General features: G+C 57.3%; 1 protein-coding gene across 16 annotated transcripts in view; it reads right to left on the bottom strand.

Annotated features, from left to right (window-relative positions):
* CAMK2B (calcium/calmodulin dependent protein kinase II beta) overlaps window positions 1-19,548 on the bottom strand; it is a 110,343-nt gene that overhangs the window by 44,198 nt on the left and 46,597 nt on the right. For all 16 annotated transcript variants that reach the window (XM_007981449.3, XM_007981451.3, XM_007981453.3 and 13 more), the window contains one exon: window positions 3,816-3,875. In XM_007981449.3, the coding sequence (XP_007979640.1) occupies window positions 3,816-3,875 (60 nt within the window). The remainder of the gene's footprint in view (window positions 1-3,815; window positions 3,876-19,548) is intronic.

The following is a 19,548-nucleotide window of genomic DNA, read 5'->3' as shown; positions in this document are numbered from 1 at the left end:
GCCTCTGGGCCCCTGCCCTTTCCTTGCCCTCAGCTGCCAGTCTGGTCACCTGTCTCCTTCTGCCAGAGAGAGACCAGGCCCTTTTGGTCCCAGCCTGGGCCTCAGTTGCTCCCAAACACCATGGAGATGAGCAGGAGGAGCTCACACCGCCAAACCCCAGAAAGGAGCTGCCATGAAGCTCCACATGAGGAGAAGCTGGGACAAAAACCACTCATTATTCGTCTTGGGTCTTCCCAGGGCTGCCCTCAGCCTTCAGGCTCTGTGTCTTTGCTGTGTGCTGCCGGCACAGGCTGGCGGGCAGGGTCCCCACCCAATACAACATCATCCAAAGGTTGGGCCCTGAGCTCCAATTCCAGAGCTAGCATGGTCAGCAGGATGGACCACCATCATTCCCTCCTTCCTCCTTGCACAGCTTCCCATGACAATCTATGTGCAGCGTGCCTGGCCCTGGAACTCTGCCTGGCGCAGGGCAGGAGCTGGTCAGGATGTGATGAATGAACGAGTGGATAGATGAAGAGGCGAGGGAACAGTGAGTGATTTCAGCACAAAGCAAGCAACCTCAAGGCCTGCTTTTCCTTGAGCTGGAGATGTGCCCTGTACTAAGCAGCAAATATTTTCTAGGAATGACTCATTTTGGACACTCTCCCACGTGCCGATTCTGATGATTGCTAGAACAACGAGGACGATGACAGCCAACACATTAGGGCTGTTCTAAGCACTCGGTGTGTGTTATTTCATTTAACCTTCCCGACCACCCTGAGAAGTTACAGATGAGGAAGCTGAAGCACAGAGAGCTTAGGTAAGCAGCTGACAGTCACACAGCTCACAAAGGCAGAATAGGGCTGTGGACTCAGGGGACAGTCTGGTTTGAAGGCCTGCACCAGCCTCATTCCCTCCAGTCTTCAAGTCCTGGGAAGACGAACCCCTGAGGTATGGCTCTCCTCCACCACTTGAGACTGGGCCACAGACACTGAACAGGTAAGGCGCAGCTGTCTTCTCCTAGGTTCGCAGGCCCCTGGACCTCAGGCAGCCCCTTCCTCGGATGCTCCAGCGCTGTTCCAGTTTCTAACTGGTTGCCAGTGCCCTCCCTCCTCTGGCTCTGGTTCTCCCAGGGGCCTGGCCTGATAATGTCCTTACATCCGGGAACTCCATGTGGCCTCTGGGGCCTAGGACTCACCCTACAGATTCCTGGACTCCAGCAGCCCCACACCGATGGCCCTCCTTAGCCCCTAAACCTCAGACAAAATGCCCTCCACCAAGGGCAGGCCAGGCCCCAGAAGCCTCCACAGAGTCAGAAAATATAGGGCGAGCCCTGCCCCTGCCACTTGCTCTGGCTGTGTGACCTGGGGCAGGTTGCTCAGACCATCTAAGCCTCAATCTGCCCCTCTGTGAAATAGTATAAATAGCACCTCTTCACGGGGTGGCCGTGAAGATCAATTATATAACCTTTGTGGTGCTCTGAGACAGTGAGCACTAGGTGAACCACAGCTCTGTGACCATCACTGTCACCATCATCACTTGAATGTGAAGAATCCCAGGTGAACAACGCTCAGCACCAGGGCCTGGGGCCCACTTAGAGTCCTGGGGTTTTTGCAAGCCAAGTGCAAAAAGACCTGCTCCACTTCTCTGCCTCAGGCCCAGTAGCCCAGCCTTCTCCTCTCTGCCCCTACCAAGCCCCATTCTCAAAGAGCAAGGTCTTCCCCAGACCATGTCCTGGGTCAGCTCCCTGGGCAGAGGGCAAATCTTGCCCACCAGGGCTGTCTGGGAGCTGATGCTGACCTCTGCCAAGCAAGGACTCCACCAGCTAAGGCACCTGTCTGAAACCAATGTCCCCTTTCCCTCTCACCCATCTCTGGCTGACTTCTGTCCCAAGAGCAAGGATGCCCTCTCACTAGGTCCCCTGGACCCTCTCTTCACCCCTACGCAAGCTGGCCTGTGTGTCCCTAAGACATGGTGGATCCTGGAGGCGCACCAACATCCCGCTTCTAGCACTCACCTGTGAAACCTCTGGAGTTAGAAAACTCACCCCTCCCCACTCCTTTCTAGTGGGGGCTGCCCAATAAGCCCAGCTGGGGGCCCAGCAGGCTGGCCCCTCTGAAGTGCCCCACCTGGGACATGCTTCATGAAAATCACACACTCAGAGCAGAGGTGATCCTAGGGGCCACGGAGGGGATGCCCCCCACAGAACCCCACAGGCAGCTCCAAGGGAGGCCCTGTCATCCATGAAGGTACCTCATCGCTCCCTGGGGGTGCTGCAGAGCCATCCTCATGGTGGGGGCTGCCCCTGCCCTCAGGCACCCACCTCTCCATGCAGGCCTGGTGGGGTGGAGCAGAGGCAGATGGGCTCTGGGGTGGCAGTGGGAGGGGGGATCCCACCTCCTCAGCAGGAAGCAGGTTGCTTAGGCCAGATGGAGCACTGGGGGTCTGTGTGGGGAGTCTGGGCCATGTGCCTGTGGACACTTTTTAAAAAAAACATTTTTAACATTTTAAAAATAGTTATATACTTATTTTAGTGGTTTAAAAGAAAACCTAACTGGCACATCAGACGGCGAATTCACACACAGGGCTAAGTAAAAAAGTGAATTGTCAGAAAATCTATTTAAATAAAAACAGTAAGCAAATAACACTGTGGGCAGCACACAGAGGTGGTAAATAAATAAAGTCCTGGATTACTAAGAGGAACCAGGGTGAAGAGTCCAGTCTGGATGCAGTGGGACGGTGGGCAGCGGCGAATCTCGCCAGGGGCTAAGCTGCAGCAGTGGGACCCTGAGAGCCCACCGGGGGCTGCAGGGCACGTGCCCTGGAGTTCAGGCTGCCGCTTTCCATGCTGGGGTCCTGCTGGGTCCACTGGGGCACCTGCCCCTCTGCCCAGCTCATTGGTGAAGCATTGGATGAGGCAAGGTGGTTCCAGTCCCCTAAACCAGGCGATGAGGGTTCGGTGACCTTCGGAGCCAGGCCCAGGTGAGTGTGTGGATGCCCCAGGCTCCTAAACAGGCTCCCAGTCCCCAGCTGTTCCTTTGGAACAAGCACACCTGGGGTCCTCCTGGCATAAGTGAATCAGAGCTTTGGAGGAAAGGGCCCAAAATCCACCTGACAGCTCCCCGGGTGCGTCTGAGGCCAAGAGCGGCTGCCATCCCCAGGGCGTTTCCTGGCTGCTCCCCAACATGGGCAAGGCCTGGGCTCCAGGCTCCAGATGCCCCCGTGGAGCAGCTGACTCTGGGCCAGGGTCACTTGACCTCAGACCGTAGTTCCAGAAGCCCTGGGCCAGCAAAAGAAAACAGTAGGGGCTCTCAGCCCGAGGACGGCATGCGCTGGGGTCTTTGGTCAGTCTTTGTTTTCCTTGTAATTGGGCCATCTTGTGGCTTTTTTGAGGCCACAGAATGTTGAGGCCCCTGTGTGTTCTCAGCAGAATGGTGGCTCAGTGTTATGGTGGCTCAGAGTTATGGGGGTTACGTGCTGGGCACTGGCTCAGCAGAAGGCTCTGTGAGGAATGTGTCGTTTACCTTCCTCTGCAGCCACTGTCACCAATGCCACAGACAAGACCCAAAGGACAGAGTGGGGTGGGGAGGGGACCTGTCCAGTTAGGTGGAGCTGGGCACCCAGAACCCCGCCTTGGGGCTGCCCTGGCTCTGAGCACTCCCTGGAATCATGTCACACAGGACAAAGTCCTCAAGGTCAGGGGAGGAAAGGGGTCGTCCTCAGGGGCTTCTGGTGTTTCAACAGAGAAGGAAAGGAAGTCTTTCTGCATCTCTTTGAAAGTCTGATAGAGAAACCGGAACGGGACCCGTCCCCCTGGCCCACCCCAGGCCGCTCACCGATATTGGAATGCTTCAGAAGGCGGCAGATCCGAGCCTCTCTCTCCAACTTCTGGTGATCTGGGGGACAGAAAAGAACAAGGCGTCACCTCCTGCTCCAGCAACTGGTGGCCCACGGATCGTCCATGTCAGGAGAGGCCCACCAGGGTGTGCCAGGGCCTCTGATGAAGAGAGGAGTGGTTGTGACCCCACAGTGAGTAGTCGTGCCCCCGCCAAGGGAACACCCTTCGTGGGCACCCCCTGGGCCACTGGTGGCAAGGCTGGGGCAGGGACCAGCTGGCTTGTGTTTGGGGTGGAGAGGCCCATTCGGGTGGTGAGCGCTACTCACTCGGGGCTAAAAGTTTCCCTGGATGATTCAAAGTCAGCAGTGCACTGATTTAATCCTCCACTTATTTGTCCTAATTCCATACTCTTTGGAGCTTTTGGCTGAAGCCAAATTTGTTCTTCCGAGGCAGGGGAGGGGCTGTCAGAATGGGGCCGGGAGGGGGTGAGGGTGTGCCCCGGAGCCGGCTGGCAGGAGGAGGAGGGGAAAGCCTCAGAAAGGCCTTGCTTGGGGGATAGAAGTAAACTGGTGGTGAAGCAGGAGGTGGCCCCTCCTTCCCTCGCCACTCTCCTCCCACCCCACAAGGTGCAGGGCCCAGATCCCCAGACACTGGAGGCGTGGAGGTGACTGGTGCCCCTCGGGTGACCCCTCCACTGGCCCCCAAAGGATGGAGCAACTTATTTGCCAGAAATTTTACATTTCAAATACAGGCAGGAGGCTTTTAAAAACTGATGGAGATTGTAATAGCAAAACCCAAAACCCCACACTTCCTCTGACAGGACGCCATGCGCTGCAGTCCCACAGGGTCCCATACTGCAGTGCAACAAAGTCCTCCACCAACCCCCACGTGCAGGTAGCACCCACATCCTAATAGTATGTAGGGAACGAGCAGCAAAGGACGACTCACAGCGTGCTCTTATTTACACAAAGGTCGAAACTAGACAGTCGGTGGGCACAGCCGCGCATGGGGAGCTGCGAGGAAAGGACGGCGCATTTCAGAGCTCAGGACGTGACCGGGGAGGGCGCATTGGTGTCTGGAGTCCCCTCCACCTGCCCAGTGCTGAGTCCCACCACAGGAAAGGTGAGCAGGGCCAGGGGGCACATAATTAATACACAAGACAAGACCTCGGGGATGCCTCCTTCGCCAGGAATGCCCAGTAGCGCCCAGGAGCAGGGAAAGAATGAGGCTGCAACGTCACAATCTTCCTCGGGAGGCGCTGAAACCTCTGATCCCTGGGCTTGGCAGAAACGTGTCTGCCTGCAGGAAGGGAGGCCTGGCCGAGTCATGTTTGGGGTCAGTTCCCCTGGAGCAGGTGTGGCGGTGGTGGCCTGGGGTACAGGACATGCCTGCAAACACGTATAGGCCTTGAGTGAGAAAGCCACGCCTGCAGATGGGAAGGTCTCTGGGAGCGGCATCCCCCGACTTCCCCCTCCCAGGACAGGCATTCGTCTCCCTGCCCTGGCCACCTGGCTGCCATCTGCTTCAAGCCCAGCCGCCTGGCATCCCACGAGAGGGATTCAGAGGGATCTGACAGAGCCTCCAGGTGGCACAGAGGGAGTCAGACCCCACCCCGCTGTTTTGCTGGAAGCCCAGGGTATACCTGCTCCCTCCCCCACCTGCACACCCACCTCAGCAAGCACTGCACAGTCTTCCAGAATACCCCAGTCCCTGCTCCCTCTCCTTCTCCTCTCCTCTCCCACTGAAGTGGGAGCTGAGGTGCCAGGAGCCTCAGGGATTTGTGATGGCAGAACTGGAACCAGCCCAAGTGTCTGTCAGCATCAGAATGGAAAAATCAAACATAGTCCTAATAGAATACACATGGTGTGGGCTCCGTTTTCCTATCTGCATGGAGCTCAAAACCCACAACACTGGACACACCTGCGGAGGGGAGGGGTCCACGCACGAGGCCTGGCTCCAGTGGAAAGCAGGGGATGGATTCTTGCAACACCCCCAACCCCCATCCCTCTGGGGTGGGAGGAGGGAGGGCTCTCAGTGTGCAGGGCGGTGAGTTCATGGGGTTATTGTTTTATTTCCTAGTGTCTTTCTTACACTGATTCTGAACATTTTTCAGACATAGAGAAAAACCGCAACAATAGTACAGAGCAATCGTGTACAGCACTTCTGTACAATCTCCCTGCCCCGCCCCACTTCCATGTGACACACTCGCTTTTTCTGACGCGTGTGTAACACCAGGCAGCACTCAGGTGTGTCTCATAAGGACAGGGTGTCCCTTCCATAATCTCAACGCAGGTCCCAGATTCAGTAAATCGAATGCAGATATGACACTCATGCCTCTAAGCTACAATCCACGTTCCACCTTTCCAACCTGTCCCAATGAAGGTGATGGCTCATCTTTCCCCAGGACAGGATCCAAGCCCGGGACCACACATCGCCACGGGACGTGTGGGCCAGCGCCAGGCTGAGGGAAAGGAGGACCTGGGAGAGAGGCGGTGGAACCATGGCACACAGTTTCCTTTTGAAAAATTGCCTGATTAGAGTTAAATCAATAAAATCATAAATCCAAACCAGGAGAAAGATGCAATTGTGAACGCACTCTCCTGGGACACAGATAATTTACATGCCTGTGTTTTATTACTGAGACATTGCCAAGAGCTGAGCCCCAGCCCAAAGATGATACCTATTCCTGAGCACGTGTTTAGGGAGATAATTATTTGTGTGGGGCGAAGAAAGAGCACCTGGCTGCCCAGTCCTGGCACCAGGTGTCCACTCACGGTGGCCATACAGATTGCTGACTGGTCCTCTTTCTGTAACACCCACAACAGCACCTCGACCACCTCCTCTCAGCAGCTGCAGTAGGTTAGCGCTCAGAGAGCCGCTTGGAAACCATTAACAATGACACAAGATCTAAGCTGGTAACATCCAGACACACACGTCGTATAGCGTGCTTCACTCTTGGTGCCGGGTTTATGGCTAATGTTGTTTTATTCGTTAACTTCCCCTCCCCCAGTTTTGACAGTGATCATGTGTTACTTCCATAATTTAGCAAAGCATTGTTTTTAAAAAAGATTTTGATCCTGTCTCCAGTGAGCAAGCTACTGATTCAATATGACAAGGATGTTTCATAAAATCTGCTATGGTAACATTTGCCCTTAAATTTTAAAAAATCAGGCAAAAAATAAATCTAAGCGGATATAAGGTGACTCTGGATGGGACTGAGAAGCCACAAGAAGGAGGGGGCAGAAGGAGGCGGCATTCTCTCTGGACCTGGCTCAGACAGCCTCATCTCAGGGCAGGCCAGAATCCAGCTTCCTAACTCTGTGCACATACTATGATTTCCTTTCTACAAAACCAGGGACATTATTCTCAGCTTCCACATTAACATCGTAAACCCCTTGTCATGAACAAGGTTAAGTAAGTTAAACTGAACCCAATCCAGTGCATAAGAAGTGTGCCCTGGCCCTAAACAGTACAGCAGAACCTGGCCCTCAACAGTACAGAAGAATCTGGGGGAAGCCCCAGCTCAGTCCTGTTCCCTGCCCCAGACAGTGGACCAACCACATCTTGCTCATCCCTGCCTGCCAGCCTCATTCTGGGGGGCTCTGGTCCCCAGGGAATCTGCTGGACTCAGGAGACCAGAGCAGTGGCCACTGAGCAGGTCTCAAGGCCAGCAGGCCTGTGGCGAGAACACAGCCGCAAGTCTGCCAGCAGCGGCTCCCTACCTGTCCAGGGCCCTGTCAGTGCCCCTGGGACCCCAGCAGGGCACCCCTTCCTGAAGGAGGTCCCAAGAGCCCTCCTGAGTGGCCAGCCTTGGCTATGCCCACTACAGTGACGTCCTGGTCAGGGCCAGGCAGTGAGTCACGTAGCTCATCCAGGTGACCCAGTAAGAGGGGCTTACCAGGTGTGGGGGCTGTGGGGGCTGAGTGGCCAGGCCTCAGGGCTGTGCTAGGTTCTCTGAGGGGCCTGGAGTTGGGATGCTCAGGGTCACCCAAGACCCCTGATGCTCTTCATCCTCATTGCCACGTCTCACAGCTGGGCAGGGATGTCCGTGTGGGTAACATTTTATTAGGTAGTATTGATGCAAGTCACAGAAGAGGTGCCACACCTCTGTAGGTTGTGAATCCAATGACAAGGAAACCCCAAGAGCCCACTCCACCCGACAGCTGGTGCCTGGTCAATTCCTCAGAAGGTGCTGGATCCCCTCTCCCCATCGGCCAATGTCAGGCTCAGGCTCACGGCACTTCTACGCGCACACTGGCTCCCAGAACTGCAGTTCCCTGCGATGCTGAGTTTTCCTAAAAGAGTCTAAGAACAGCCTCTGACATAGACCATGGGACAGAAAGCAGCAGCTGGGGAGTGAGGACACAGGCTGAGCCCCTCCCAACCTCCAGGGGACCTCACCCCATCAAGAGGAGACTCCTCTGCCCTCCTGCCCTCCCTTTTCTTCTCCCATCCCAAGACCCCTGGCCAAGGTCTTGGGGGTCCAGGGCAGACAGTCCCTGGGGCACAAAAAGCCAATGACAGCAGTGCCTGTGCCTCTTGTTATAGCAGAGTGATGAGCAGAGTGTTCTCAGACCCTGATTCTGCCTGCGGAGACTCAAGAGGTGATGCTTCAGTGGGGTTTTAGAGGATGAGTAGGAGTTTGCCTACTCATGCTGGAAAAAGACTTGGTTCTCACACCCCCTCTGATGTGAAGCTTGGAGAGGGAACTCGAGTTCAACCAGCTCCTAAACGCTTGGGCATGTTGCAAATCTGCACCCTAAACGGAGGCAAGGGCGTATGTGTGTGGGCCTGTATTTAAGCCAGAAGGTGACTGACCCATCAGTGCGGATGCAATTCTACACATGCGCACACGTGTGTACACATTTACACACCGGCTCCCCAAGGGGGTGGCTCAGAGAGACGCTGGCAAAAGCATTGCTATTTATTTCTCCTACCAGAGAAACATCCCACAGATCAAATACAGCATTCATTTATACCCCCATAAAAGCATTTATCAAAAAACCCCCCAAACAACAACAACAATAAACCCCATAAACAATTGTCCTCAAAAAGATCAGGCTAAACCAGAGCCTGTAATTATCCGCCTGCCTGCTTGAATTCTAATGATAGTGATAGTGCGACATCCTCCGATTCCAGCCCTCGGGGAATGCCGAGCTCTGGGAGCTTTTCTAGGTGATTTAGCTACAATCTCGGCAGAGAGCCCTGGCCTGCCGGCCACTCATCTTGCCAAACCTGCACCCTGGGTGTCCCCCGAGGTCTGCACGACAGGTGGGGCCAACTGCTGGGGCACACGCAGGCAGGGGCCACCGAAAGACAGGGAAGAGAAGCACCCCCAGCCAAGCCCTGTACAGCCTGCTGGGCTCGTCTCACGGCAGGCTTCTCACTCGCTCCCGCACACATCCCAGGACGCCGAAGACATCCGGACCATGCGGGGCAGGCTGCTGGGCTGGGACTCAAAGCCAAGGCCTCTCGCCGAAGTGCAGGGGCTCTCTGTGATATGCCACTTGGTCTGCATTTCCTGCTGCTCTCTAGACTGGTGGGTGGTGCCTGCCTGGTGGCTGCAGTCTCTGCTCAATGCAGAATCTGATATTTACAGCCTGCAGATGCTGGCTGTGGGGGCAGCAAGGCCGACATCACAGAGGAAGGGGAGACAACCCCACACCGGCACCAGGAGGGCGCTCAAGGGCCCAGGAGACAAGGCTCCCCTCCTCCCTCACCCCACAGCCTTCTCCAAAACACTGAGAGCCCAGCCGATCTGGGTTACCTGCCTGCAGAGGCCCGACCAAAGCAAACCACTCATGCTCGTGGGGAAAGACGAGGTCGGGTTACGATTGCCTAGATGTCCAGCCTCTCAGGAGCAGGGACCATAGACCCTCCACCAGCAGCCATTCCCAGATCCACAGGACCCCCGAAGCCTCAGCGTGGAGCTCTGAGGGGCGGGGTAGGGGAGTGGGGGCTCCTCCAAGCTGTTACTACGCTGGTGGGTTGGCAGCTGGCACCCACCACCATGAAGGTGACAGGGGCAGGGGCCACCTCAAGGTGCCCACAGCCAAGTGCAGGAAGAGACAGGACCAGGACATGGGCACAGCCACGTGACCCATCCTGGAGCACCTGCCACATGCCAGGCACCGTCTGTTCTGTGCACATTACAGGCATTAACCTATTTCATTCCAAAAATGCCCTGAAAGACCAGGAGTGGCGGGGGAGAGACTGCAAACCTCTCATGGTGTGGCGGGAGCTCCTCCCCTCCTGCCATGCCACCCTCATCAGTGCAGGAGTCGTAGGGTCCCCTGAGCTAAGAACAAAGAGAAGCCAGCTGAGGGCGATGGGAGAGGTGGAGATGACGGGGAAGGACATTCACACCAACCCTGCTGCATCTGCAGGGTGAGGCACAGGGCAAAGATGAGGAAACTGAGGCACAGAGAGGAGCTCAAAGCTGCCAGGGCTGAAAGGCCAAGGCTGGGTGACTGGTGGGGTGGGCAGGGTAGCCTTCAACATCCCAAAGGCACACTTGTGCATGGCTCTGGGGACCCCTCGTGTTCCAAGTGGATGGCACCCAGAAGCCATGGTGTGACCAGTGACCCCCAAGGGGGAGGGAGGGTCTTACAGGACAAGGTTACATAGTTTGGTAAATCATTGATGTTTGCTCTCATAATTTCCTCTTTCTTTCTCCAGCGCCAAGAAGGGGTCCGGGATGGAGCTGGCAGAGGCTTCCCTGCCCACCCAGTCCCCCTATGCCATCCTCCACCCTCCCCGCCCCTCCTCCTCCCCGGCAGTGGGTGAGTCACAGCAGGGGTGGGGGGTGGTGAGTGAGAGGAACCAGGGAGAAGGGGAACAGGAGGGTGTGGGTGGGCACCAGGCCCCCTGCCAGCCACCAGGAGAAATAGCAGAGCTGGCACCTCCAGGAGGACACCGCAGGGCACTGGGCGGGGGCAGCGGAGGGGCAGGAGGGGGAGGCACGAGGCCCACCTGTGTCAGGAGGGGCTGCTTCCCTCTCACCCCAGGGCCTCTGGAGTTGTCAGACCCAGAGACCTGGAGGAGGCCTGCCGGGTAAGCTCTGTGCTGGCTGGGGGATGCAGTTAGGGCCACCTGGGACCACTGCCACCAGGGTCTAAGGGCTGGGGGGTGGGGCTCCCTAGGTGCCATGAGTGCTACCCACTGTGTGGCTTGGGACAAGGGATGGCACCTCCCTGGGCCTCATCTGGAAGATGGCTGTAATAATGGCATCTGGCCCCAGGACTGTGCTGGACTGAAAATGGAATCATGTGTGAAAATCCGCATGGGCCTGGCACAGGGTGGGTGCTCAAGAACGTATCCCCCCATTCCAGGCAGCCCTGCCTCACCCCGAGGGAGGTTGCCAGACCCCACCATGGGCCCATCACTGGGCGCCCCCGACCAGCATCAGCGCTCTCCACCCATTTCCTCATGTCTGGGAGGAGATCCTCAAGGACAACCCCTTCTGCTTGTCCGCCACACAGCCCTGCTGGGGCGGGCACGGGGATGGTGGGCATGGCAGAAGGGCTCTGCTCCAGCTGCCCTGTCCTGGAAGTAGTGGCTGGGGAGGGATGGGCCAGAAGCTGCATCCTGTGCCAGCTCCCACCGTCCCACCAGCTTCTGGTTCCGCAGGGCTGGGGCTACCTGGGGCTCTGCTCCTCCAGGCTAAACCAGCAGCTGCAAGCACAGACCAGCATCAAGACAGGCGGTCCACCTGTGCGCTGGACTAGGTGGCAAGGACACCAGACTCAGGGCTGTGACCCAAGCCTGAGGCTGTCTAGCTAAAGGTACTGTGATGCCAGTGCCACACTTCAGAACTCAGGCCCTGCACAGGGGCCTGCTGTGGGATGTGGTACGCCACCAAGGCCTGGGCCAGGAAACTGGCTGCATCCAAATCCCACTTGGGGGCCTCAGTTTCCTCCCACAAAATGGATTCAGGAGATGGCCTGTCAAGTAGTGCTGTTCCTGTCCAGAGGAGACTTCGAGGGCCACAGCAGAGAGGGGCCCCCAAATCCGTCCCCCATCCCCACGGAGCTGGGCACACATCTGTCCAATACTCCGGACCTTGCTGGGGCTCAGCAGCCCCTTCCTGCACTGTCAGCACGTTGGCAAGACCCATCGGCCTCAGGTGACCTGCACACCTGTCTCAACGACCTGCACCACCATAGCGTGAGACAGCTTTCTAGACATTTTTTCTTTTCCTTTCTTTCTTTTTTTTTTTTTTTTGACGGCGTCTTTCTCTGTCACCCAGGCTAGAGTGCAGTGGCGTGATCTTGGTTCACTGCAACCTCCGCCTCCCGGGTTCAAGTGATTCTCCCATGTCAGCCTCCCTAGTAGCTGGGATTATAGGTACGTGCCATCACACTTGGCTAATTTTTGTATTTTTAGTAGAGACAGGGTTTTGGCGTGTTGGCCAGGCTGGTCTCGAACCCTTGACCTCAGTTGATCCACCCGCCTCAGCCTCCTAAAGTGCTGGGATTACAGGCAGGAGCCACCATGCCTGGCCCTCTAGACTCTTAAACGGCTTGCCAGCATCCACATCAAACACCAGCCAGGCATATTCTGCACCCTGCCTGGTACCAACACACATAAGTGTCCCAATTCACTTCGAGGCTAAACTTGACTGTACTCGCACACTAGTGACAGAGTGCTCAGGAGCCAAGTGCAGCCCTGTGTGGTACTGAGTGGCTGGGCCAGCAGAACCTGATAGGATATCCTGGGCCTTGACCCTAGGCCAGTGGGGTCTGATCTTTAATTATATTTGGCCATGCCCTGGCCGGCTCCTACAGACTCTGGTAACAGAAAAGCGGGGATTGGCTGTGGGGTGGGGCAGGAATGGAGCAGGCAGAGGCCAGCTCACATCTCGGAGCCAGCACTTGCCAACCTGGGCTGCCAGCAAGTCCCTTGGTAGCATTGACCTTGGATTTCTTTGAGAACAGAGAGGGTAGCTGGGTGGGGACGAGGGAGTGGCTTCCAGCAGCCCCTCTCCTCTGACTCTCCTCCCTGGCTGGTAAATGTGAAGTAAAACCAGTCCTGACCCGAGTCAGCTTGGACCATGCCGCAGGGACTGCCCATCCAGTCTCGGGGTGCAGGCTGGTTTAGGGGCTGAAAGGAGGCCATGGGCAGATCCCAGCCATTCCTCCTAAAAGGAAAACTGCTCCTTGAGAATGAGCAGAGGTCCATGTGAGTCCTTCAGGGTAGTGACTTTTGTGTGCTGAGGACTGGCTCTGGGCACGCCTGTGAGCTGCTCATGGCACCCATGAACAGGGCTGTTGCTGCATCACCCCAGCTTTCAGATGAGGGCACAGGGGCAAGGAGACCAGGAAGAAGTGGAGCTGGACCCCATCACAGGAGGCCCCACTTGGGGCCTCAGAAGCAGCCCCCTCCTCATTTTCTTTCCGGTGGGACTTCTCAGAGCCCTTCAGATGCTGCCATAGTGGGCTGGACAAGCCTGCTCTCCCTCTGGAGATCTGGGGCGGGGGGTTGCGGGGGTCGGGCAGCGAGGACTTGGGGAGTTCAGTGGTAGGTCTGAGGCAAGAATAACCCCGGCTCAAGGTCTGGGGGCCGGGTCAGGATCCTCCGAGGGCAGCACAAGTCTACCAGAAAAGGTGAGGTGATGTTGACGCGGGTAGGATGTGGAGGCAGACGCCCCTCTCCTCCTGGGCACCCGGCACCTCTTGGGGTCCTAAGTGGTCCAGTCAGGCCTGTGCAGCCCTGGGAGGCTGAGCCCTGTGATGAAGATGCAAGAGGGCGGCTCTCACTGTGGCTTTCCGTGCATGTTTTGTTTTTAAAAGGCAACAGGACAACCGGCAATTAACCCGCCAGCAGCTCCACCATCCTCGATAAGCACCTGTGGGCCCGTCCTGCAGCTGCTTGCCGCCTCAAGGTCAGGGGTCCCAGGGACCCTGGCAACCACGTCGGCAGCACCCTGCCCCTCTGCATGAACGTGCATGACAGAGCCGGAGCCGAGGGCCTCGTAGCTATTTGCCAGCCATATGGGGATGAACGCAGCCATTCTGGGAGCCCAGGCCAGGCCAGTGGCGGCAGTAGGGCCACTCCCAGGCTACACACTGGGGGTCCACGGCATCTCCCCTCCATGGGGTCCACTTGGTCTTTCAGCTGGGGCCCCATTCCCAGGGCCCTCTTCAGGATCAGAACCATCCTCGAGCTTGTAGGGTGCAGCTCAGCTTTGAAACAGAGGTGCGGCTTGGAATTCCTTTCCTGTCACTGCCAAGCTGTGGCATTTTGTGCAGGACGATGGTGTAAGGTCTAAAGTTAAAGCCAACATTACGTGCTACCTTGACACCCAGTGAAACCAGGAAGGCCCTGAACGACCTAACTTCATGTCCCCCTCCGGACTCTGCTTCTGTGGCTAAGTCCCCACCCAGGTAAGCCTCCTCTCCACAAGAACTGGGCACAGTTCCTGCTCATGCCTGAGTAGCAAGATGCAGCTCTCTGCCAACCCATGGAATTATTCAAACCAGCCGAAACTGCCTCTGGTGGGAACCAGGGGCCACCTCACCCCGTTGTTACTCCAAAGCCTGCCTCCCCAGCCCCTGCCTGTTCACTGTGTCCTGAGCACAGCGTCCTCCTCTCTGGGCTCTGAGTATATGTGACAATAAAATGCCATCCACTCATCTATCCAGTGCTGGGTGTCATGTGTTCAAGTCACCCCCGTAACCCCAGGACAGGACTCCCATGCTCACAAATGGAGTGAGCAGGAGGAGATTTAAACCAAGGTGCCTAGACTGTCCAGTCTAGGAAAACAACGGTGGCCCCACTCAGGGCAGGCACGGTGACAGGAGGGGCTTGCTAGGCCACTCCTCCCAGCCCTGGTGTGATGGGTCCTCCACCTGGGGTCCCCCCGCCCCCAACACATACACCTCCCACCAAAGCCCATCTCTCCATAGACACCACCTTGGCTTCCTCCAGAGACAGCGGGGACACTGGCTCAGGCCAGCCCCTGGAGGTGCGGCGCCCACCCTGTCAGGGTCCTACTGTCAAAAATAAGGCCCAGACTCCAGGGCTGCAGTCTTGACCACTGTGGCCTTATGTCCAGCCTCATCCTCTGCCCCTAACTCTGTCCATGTCCCTCTTGTCCTTTTCAGAGAGCAGACAGCTGCCCAGAGGTTCCCACTCATCCCTGAGCAGATGCCTGGGGGCCCAACCCAGCCCAAGGCCCAAGGCCAGGGAGCACAGCCCAGGGCAAGCACGGTCACATTTTTTAAGGGATTGAGGAAAAAGAACAACAGAGAAGACCATGCAACAGAAGTGAGTGGCCGGCAGCCCCTTGGTAGCACCTTTCCAGAATGCCCCCCGCCGCCTCCGGATGAGAGCATCTGCACACATCCGCCCTCCCCAGCAGGGGAGGCTGAGGCCCTCACATTCACCCGCAGGGCTCTTCTAACCCTCACTAACCTCAATAAACCCTCCATGACCTTCTGTAGGCTAATCACTCCACATCCAGCTGGAGTCGGGGCTCCCCCAGGTGACACGCAGACAATGGAAACATCATGACCTCAGAGCCACTGCGCAGACCTGTCACAGGACTGCTGCTCCTGGCCCTGGGGACAGAGGACAGTGGCTGCCCACAGGGAGACACACACCCAGGGCCCCCAGCACCTTCCAGGGCTCCCTGCAGCTGTTCCCCCTCGAGCTTTGCCCTGGATCTCCAGCTCTCCAGACTTTCCCATCAGCAGCCAGACCAGCACAACAGAGACCAAAGCTCTACCATTCCCAAGGTCTGTTCCCACTCAGGCCTCAAACCCACACCTTGCGGGCTTCCCCACTCCTGCCCAAGTGGTCCCGGGGACCTGGGCACTCCGAATCCCCCTCTCCTTCCATCGGTGGTCACTACCACTCCCCACCCAGCTCAGTCCTTACGTGGAATCTTCAAAACACTCTTCTCCTCCCACCCGTTCAACTCTGTTTAGTAAGCAGGTACTATGTGCAAAGTAGGAGGCCTGCCCTTGCTGGGCCTACAGTCCACTGGCGGGTAGCCTGGAGGGAGCAAGGGGTGGTGAGCAGGAAGGACTGGGGGAGGGAACTATGCCCACACTGGCAGAAGCAAGTCTTCAAACCTTGGGCCCACAGGCTGTGGGTTCAGCCATCTCCCTGGTCCTGACTCACCTCCTGGAACCGGCAGGGCCTGGGAGTAAGGATCCCTCCAGATGTGGGAATCATCAGTTCTAGAAGAGCCAGGCAGTGTGGAGGCCAACCCTCCTCCCATTTTACAGAAAAGAGGAGTGAGGCAGGGAGGGAATGGTCATTAGGGCCCAGAACCCAGCTCCCAAATCTCCCTTCTGCCGGGAGCCTTTTCTGCCGCTGACAAGCCCCTGACTCTGCAAGATGAGTGGCTGGAAATGCGGAAGCACGCAGAGGGGTCCTCCGTGTCAACTCCTCCCCTCCGCTCCCTCCCTTCCCTGACTCAGGGATTCCTCCCTCATCCCCTCCAAATGCCAACAGGGTGGGCCCTGCTCCCGCATCCAGTTCAGGATGCATTTGCCTTCCCCAGGGGTCATGGGGGCTCAGGAACCTGGCATTGGACCCTGACCAGCAGGTCTTGGGACTTGCTGTCTACACAGGGCCACACCCAGAACCAGAGAGCAGGAGGCCATGATGCTGCCCACCCTCTCTCCACCTGACAGAAGGGGCCAGCAAGGGCCGGGACCCTCCGCACAGCCTGGCTCCCTGTTCTTCTCTTGGTCCTCTTCGGGGCTGCTTTCCAGAAGCCTTCGACTAAACCAATTCGGTTTCCAAACTAATGACAAAGCCTTGTCTCTCAACAGTCTAGCTTAGCATTGCCAGATAAAACCCAGGGTGCCCAGTTAAATTTGAATTTCAGACAAAGGACAAAATTTGTTTTTGGTATAAGTCTGTCTCAATTTCAGATATGCAACAAATAATTTTTAGTTTAAGTAAGTGTGTTCCACGCAATTTGGGACACACAGTGCTTATTTTACGTCTTATGATTGTAAATCATACTTAATTGCTAAATCCAGCAGCCTAGTCTTGTTCCTTCATTGCTCCTAGGTGGCCCTCCCCCTGAGAGGGTCAGGCATGTGGTGCTCCCACTAAGCCCCCAGAAGGCCTGCCTCCCAGCTCCCCTAACTCCTCCTGCACCTGGATGCAGGGTCCCTTCCCCACAATCCCAGTTCAGGGACAATCCCCATCCTGTTGAAAGCTGACCCTGGGGCAGGGGAGGGGGCATTTCCCAGGGATTCCCCCAACTCCTGGCCACCCTCCAAGTTCCTAGAGAGCAAACCTGAAGGCAGAGTGGGCCAAAAGTTGGGTGGGGATCCAAGCTCTAAAGTTGTTCCCTCAGCCACCCAGGGAGGGTGGGGTAGGGAAGCAGAGGAGGTCTCCCAGCAGGGAGGAAGTGGGGAGAGAAGCTGGAGGGGAAAGAGGGGGAGGGAGAGGGGAGAGGAGAGTAGGGGAGAGGAGAGGAGAGGAGGGGAGAGGAGAGGAGGGGAGAGGAGAGGAGGGGAGGGCCCCTGAGCCGGGGAGGAGGGAAAGGGGCGGGTCCCCAGGCTGGGAGGGGAGGGTCCCTGGGCTGGGAGGGGTGCTGCTGCCACAGGCGCATGCTCAGCTGCTCAGCTGTCCCTGCAATGCGGCGCCTCGTCCTCTATTAACCCAGTTCCACGGATTCTGCCGACCAGGCACTCATTATCCTCCTGAGCAGGGGTCTTTTTCTGTCTGTGGATTGTGCGGGAGCTGCAAGAAAGCTGCAGTACTGGCTGTAGCAGGAAAGCCCGGGAGGCAGCCCCCGACCCACTGCACAAAGGGGTCCCAGGCAGGCAGGGTTCGGGCTGGGGAAGCGGGGGCGTGCAGGCTTCCCTGGGGTGCAGGCTCACCCCCAGCCCCAATGACCACAGAGACCTGAAGATGGTCCCTGTCCATCACACCTTTGGGCAAGGAGTGTCCTCCCAAGACAGAAGGGTCCCTGGGGAGACCAGATGTCCCAGAAAGGGAGCTGGGGTGAGCTGCACAGGCCTGCAGGCAGGAAGAGGACAGTGGTGACACTCATCTCCTCTCTGCGGGGTGAGCCCCACTTGTGAGGTCAGCCCCACCTGGGAGCCCCACACTGGCCCAACCCTCGGTCTGCCCCAGCTGGGTGAAATCTAGAGTCCTCCACACCCAGGCTCTGCTAACCACCAGCTAGGGGACCCTGTCCACCTCTCAGCTTCTGTGGGACTCAGCTCTCCCCTCTGTGTGAGAGGGGAGCCCACACTGAGCTCAGAGGGTAGGAGGACGCGAGATAGCGTCGATGATGCCAGGCACACAGGAGCTCCACCCTGAGCTGAAGGGCCATTCCAGGGCAGGGACCCTGCACCAGGCTCTCCGCAGCATGGGCCACTAACCAGGGTCACCTCACTGCACTGCTTCCTGAGCGCACTCCCCTCCACACAGGGCATCCAACAAGGCAGGGGCTGGGCAAGTGGGCAAGGGATGGGGGCGCAGGGGGCAGATAACAACAAGAAGACATGTTTTAAGACTTGTGTGCCTGATGATCTCTTTACCCCCAGTCAATTAATTTTCCTCTAACGGCTTTTGTTAACAGTAGTTTAATCATCTCTCATTATTCAGTACATTCACCAACTTTGAAAGTCTCACAATCCTCTATTTAATTAAGTATTAAATATTAAAATGTCGAACTGTTACAGCTTTAGCACCAGCTGGTGCAGTTCTGCCGTGTCCGCGTGGCCAAGTATTTCGGTAACTGGGGGCCTGAGTGTTTCTGGAGTGGCGTCCTCCTTCCTGGAGCTGCGTGCTACCAGCCGCTTCTCATCACCAGGAGCCTTGAAGGACCAAGGCTGCTCCGCTCGGGCCTGGACATGAGCGGGTGTGGGGACACAGCCCTCCTAGTGACTCTCAAGGAGTGAGTGAGGCCCCTCCACTGGCGCTAGACCCAAATCAGGGGTAAAATGCAGCCAAGGAGGCTGTTGGAGCCTCCTCCACAAGGCCCAAGGGCCCAACATCCTTCTCCCCACTCAACCCTTGCTCTCTGGGTCCCCCTCTCCATCCCCCACCTCCCTGAATAGCAGTGGGGAAGGCCATTTCGGGGAAACCCCTGCCCCACCACGATGGGAAGGAGAAAGCCAGACACCCAGGCAGAGCCTGGGCCTAGCCCTGGGTTAGGAGGGGTGTTATGCTCTCCCATGTTTTCACAGGCTCTGGGCTGAGAGCCAGGAGGCCATCAGATGAACCAGCTGCATCTGCCCTCAAGGAGCACGTGGTCAGTTGAGAACTAGCCAGGGGCGCCTGCCATGGGGCCTGGGGAGTTCCAGGCTGGCTGCCGGCGGGAGGATCCAGGACAGCTTCATGGAGGAGGGGGCCCTGGGGCCTGCAGGTTGGGTGGGCCAGACGACACCAGAAAGCTACTGGGTATTCACGAGGGGTCCTCCGCAGCAGGACGCACAGGGTCTGGCCAGGAAGGGAGGCAGCAATGTGGAGAGGGATGGTCTCGGAGCCTTGCAACGTCCCTGTGAGGTAGACACTTTACAGCTGGGGAAACTGAGGTCTAGGATGACTGAGTAACCTGGCCATGGTCAGACAGCTGGGCAGTCAGGGTTGAAGCGGGGCATTCACCTGGAGGTGCGTGTCCCACAGTGAAGCTCTGGGGCTCCATCTAAGACCTCATCCCTCACCTCCCCGATTCCTCCTCAGCTAGGAAAGCCCAAAGGGCCTGGGAGGGTTAGGGAACCTCAGGTCCCTGCATGGGGAAGGCAGCCCAG

This window comes from Chlorocebus sabaeus, chromosome 21 (genome assembly GCF_047675955.1).
Source record: "Chlorocebus sabaeus isolate Y175 chromosome 21, mChlSab1.0.hap1, whole genome shotgun sequence".
NCBI lineage: Eukaryota > Metazoa > Chordata > Mammalia > Primates > Cercopithecidae > Chlorocebus > Chlorocebus sabaeus.
The sequence above is the reverse complement of the archived record's forward strand: the minus strand, read 5'-3'. Positions and strand labels throughout refer to the sequence as shown.